The sequence below is a fragment of the Mandrillus leucophaeus genome, unplaced genomic scaffold (assembly GCF_000951045.1).
Source record: "Mandrillus leucophaeus isolate KB7577 unplaced genomic scaffold, Mleu.le_1.0 Scaffold680, whole genome shotgun sequence".
NCBI classification, from domain to species: Eukaryota; Metazoa; Chordata; class Mammalia; order Primates; family Cercopithecidae; genus Mandrillus; species Mandrillus leucophaeus.
Window position 1 is genome coordinate 421,260 of NW_012107364.1, and position 2,229 is coordinate 423,488.

At 59.7% G+C, this 2,229-nt stretch overlaps 1 protein-coding gene across 1 annotated transcript; it reads right to left on the reverse strand.

Annotated features, from left to right (window-relative positions):
- Positions 1-1,336: 1,336 nt before the first annotated feature.
- Positions 1,337-2,014, reverse strand: GP9 (glycoprotein IX (platelet)). The gene has a single exon (XM_012002217.1). It carries the CDS (start codon positions 2,006-2,008, stop codon positions 1,475-1,477), a length of 534 nt encoding a protein of 177 aa, XP_011857607.1. The 5' UTR covers positions 2,009-2,014; the 3' UTR covers positions 1,337-1,474.
- Positions 2,015-2,229: the final 215 nt, after the last annotated feature.

Sequence of the window (2,229 nt, forward strand, 5' to 3'; positions counted from 1 at the left end):
GCAGCAGGTCACAGAGCAGCTCCCTCCCTACAGGCTCCCACAGGGAAACCCGAGAGTGACCCATGGGAGGTGCTGCACGCAAGCCTTGGACACACCTGGTGCCCAAGGAGCAGATGCCAGCTTTTACGATTGCTCTTAGGCAGCCGTGTCACAGCGGAAATTGCAGGCTCAGCCTGATGCGGTTGGCTGATGTTCTATTTGTCCTGCCTATGTATTTCCTAAAATTTCTTATTTAGTTGCCAACACTTAAAGACTTCAGAGGGTTCACATAACAATCTAGCTTTCTGACCTCTCTGGAAGAATGGGACACCTGGCACCTGGGCCCCCATCTCTACATGGTGGCAGTCGGCTGAGCCCCTCTGGATGGAACACAGGCTCCCTGGTTTGCCACATTCCCTACCACTCCTTACTGGCCCCCACCTCCGAGTTTGGGGTTCCTGCTCCGACCTGAGCTCTGTCAGTCAGTGCCCTCCAGCTGCACTCTAAACCCGCCTGGGCTACCTGGTGGAAACTTCCGACCCACAGGCCCACCCAAGCTGGTCTGCTGGTTACATATACATGCAGCCCCTCGAGGGGTGGGGTCCCAGTGTAATTATATTTGGATTTGGCTTGGCCAGTAACAGGCCCATAAATGTTACCTCATGTGGTGGAGAAAAGTTTATGATTTTAACATGTGGCACCAGGATTCCTCAGAGGGGCGGAGCTGCCTTGTTTGAAGGATTTGGTGATCAGGGCTTGGGGTAGGAGGGGGCCCCAGTGTTTGGAGGTACAGATGTTAACCCTGTAGGAGCTTGTCTTCCATGAGAGAGGGATTTGTCTTGTTTCTGGAGAAGAGTAGACAGGAGAAAAAGGAGAGAGAAGACAGAGGAGAGGACGGGGCCAGGTGAGCCCCAGCAGCCTCATGGCCAAGGTGGAGTGGTTGGAGGCCGCGACAGAAAAGGGCCCGCCAAGCCATTTCTGTCATGGGGACGGAAACCCTCCTCTCCTCCCTCCAGGGGCCTTTGGGACACCCTGCTCTGCTCACTACTGTGCTGGGAGAGCGAGATTTCTGGGGAATGTGGTGAGGGCTGGGCCCCAGTGTGAAGCTGGCCTGGGCTGTCCAGGGTGACCCACACCAGAAGCAGACGGCTGAGGCCATGAGACCCAGAGTCCCAGGTCCTGGCTTGGGATGTCCAGAGACTGTGTAATTAAGGGTGAAAGGTGGGGGAGGTGGGCAGTCCATTTTACTAACAACTTGAGGAACAGGGAAGCCCCAATTGATGTCTGGTTATGACAAAATGGAGCCAGGTTTTCAGAAGGAGACAGACTCAAGTGCCGAAAGGGGAAAAAAGATCTCTGAGCTTATATAAAACAGCCAAGCTGCCAGTTTATTTTGGGCTTCTAGTGGTTTGGGCTGACCAGGCTTGGTGGAGTCTGGGGACCTGCCTCAGGGACTGGCCCCCTGGCCTGGGACCAGGGGTTCTGGGGGCCTGGCTCAATCCAGGGCCTCAGTGGTGGCACACAGCAGGCCAGCCAGAAGAGCCAGGCCCAGCGCAGCCACGGCGACCAGTGCCACGTCCCACAAGACCCCTGAGCGCACCCAGGACGCCTGCAGCTGCCAGCCGCAGCTGCCCAGCTGGTAGCCTGTCAGCTGGCCCAGCGGGCCATGGGCAGCGAGGCTGGGGCTGGCGCAGCGGACCTGCAGCAGGGCCTCGGGTGTGCGGTCCTCCAGCCAGAGGCGCAGATAGGTGAGGCTGCAGTCACAGTGCCACGGGTTCTGCGTCACATCGAGGGTCTGCAGCTGGGGCAGGTGGTCGAAGGCTCCCGGGGGCACGGACTGAAGGCTGTTGTTGGCCAGCAGGAGGTGGCGGGTGCGGGCTGGCAGGGCAGGCAGGGCCGTGAGCCCGCGGCCCCTGCAGTCCACCCACAGCCCCATGGTTTCCAGGGCGCGGCAGGTGCATGGGATAGGGCAGTCCTTGGTGGCCTCTGCTGTGGCCCAGAGCAGGAACAGGGCTTCCCAGGCAGGCATGGGACAGGCTGGGCTGCAGAGAGAGGAGCTGTGAGGGAGGGCCTGGCAGCTGACCCATCCTCAGGGACAGCAAGCACCGGGGATGCAGTGGAGCCTGACATGGCGCACTCACCTCCCTTCTCGGGTCTCAGCCTTCTCCTCCGGGAAACAGGCTGGTGACTGGGGAAGGTACAGCGTGCCCAACCCAGGCCTGGCTGACCCTCTCTGGACACCGTTGAAGG

Excerpts from the sequence above, each read along its gene's own strand:
- GP9 (XM_012002217.1), bottom strand. The coding sequence starts at position 2,008 with ATGCCTGCCTGGGAAGCCCTGTTCCTGCTCTGGGCCACAGCAGAGGCC.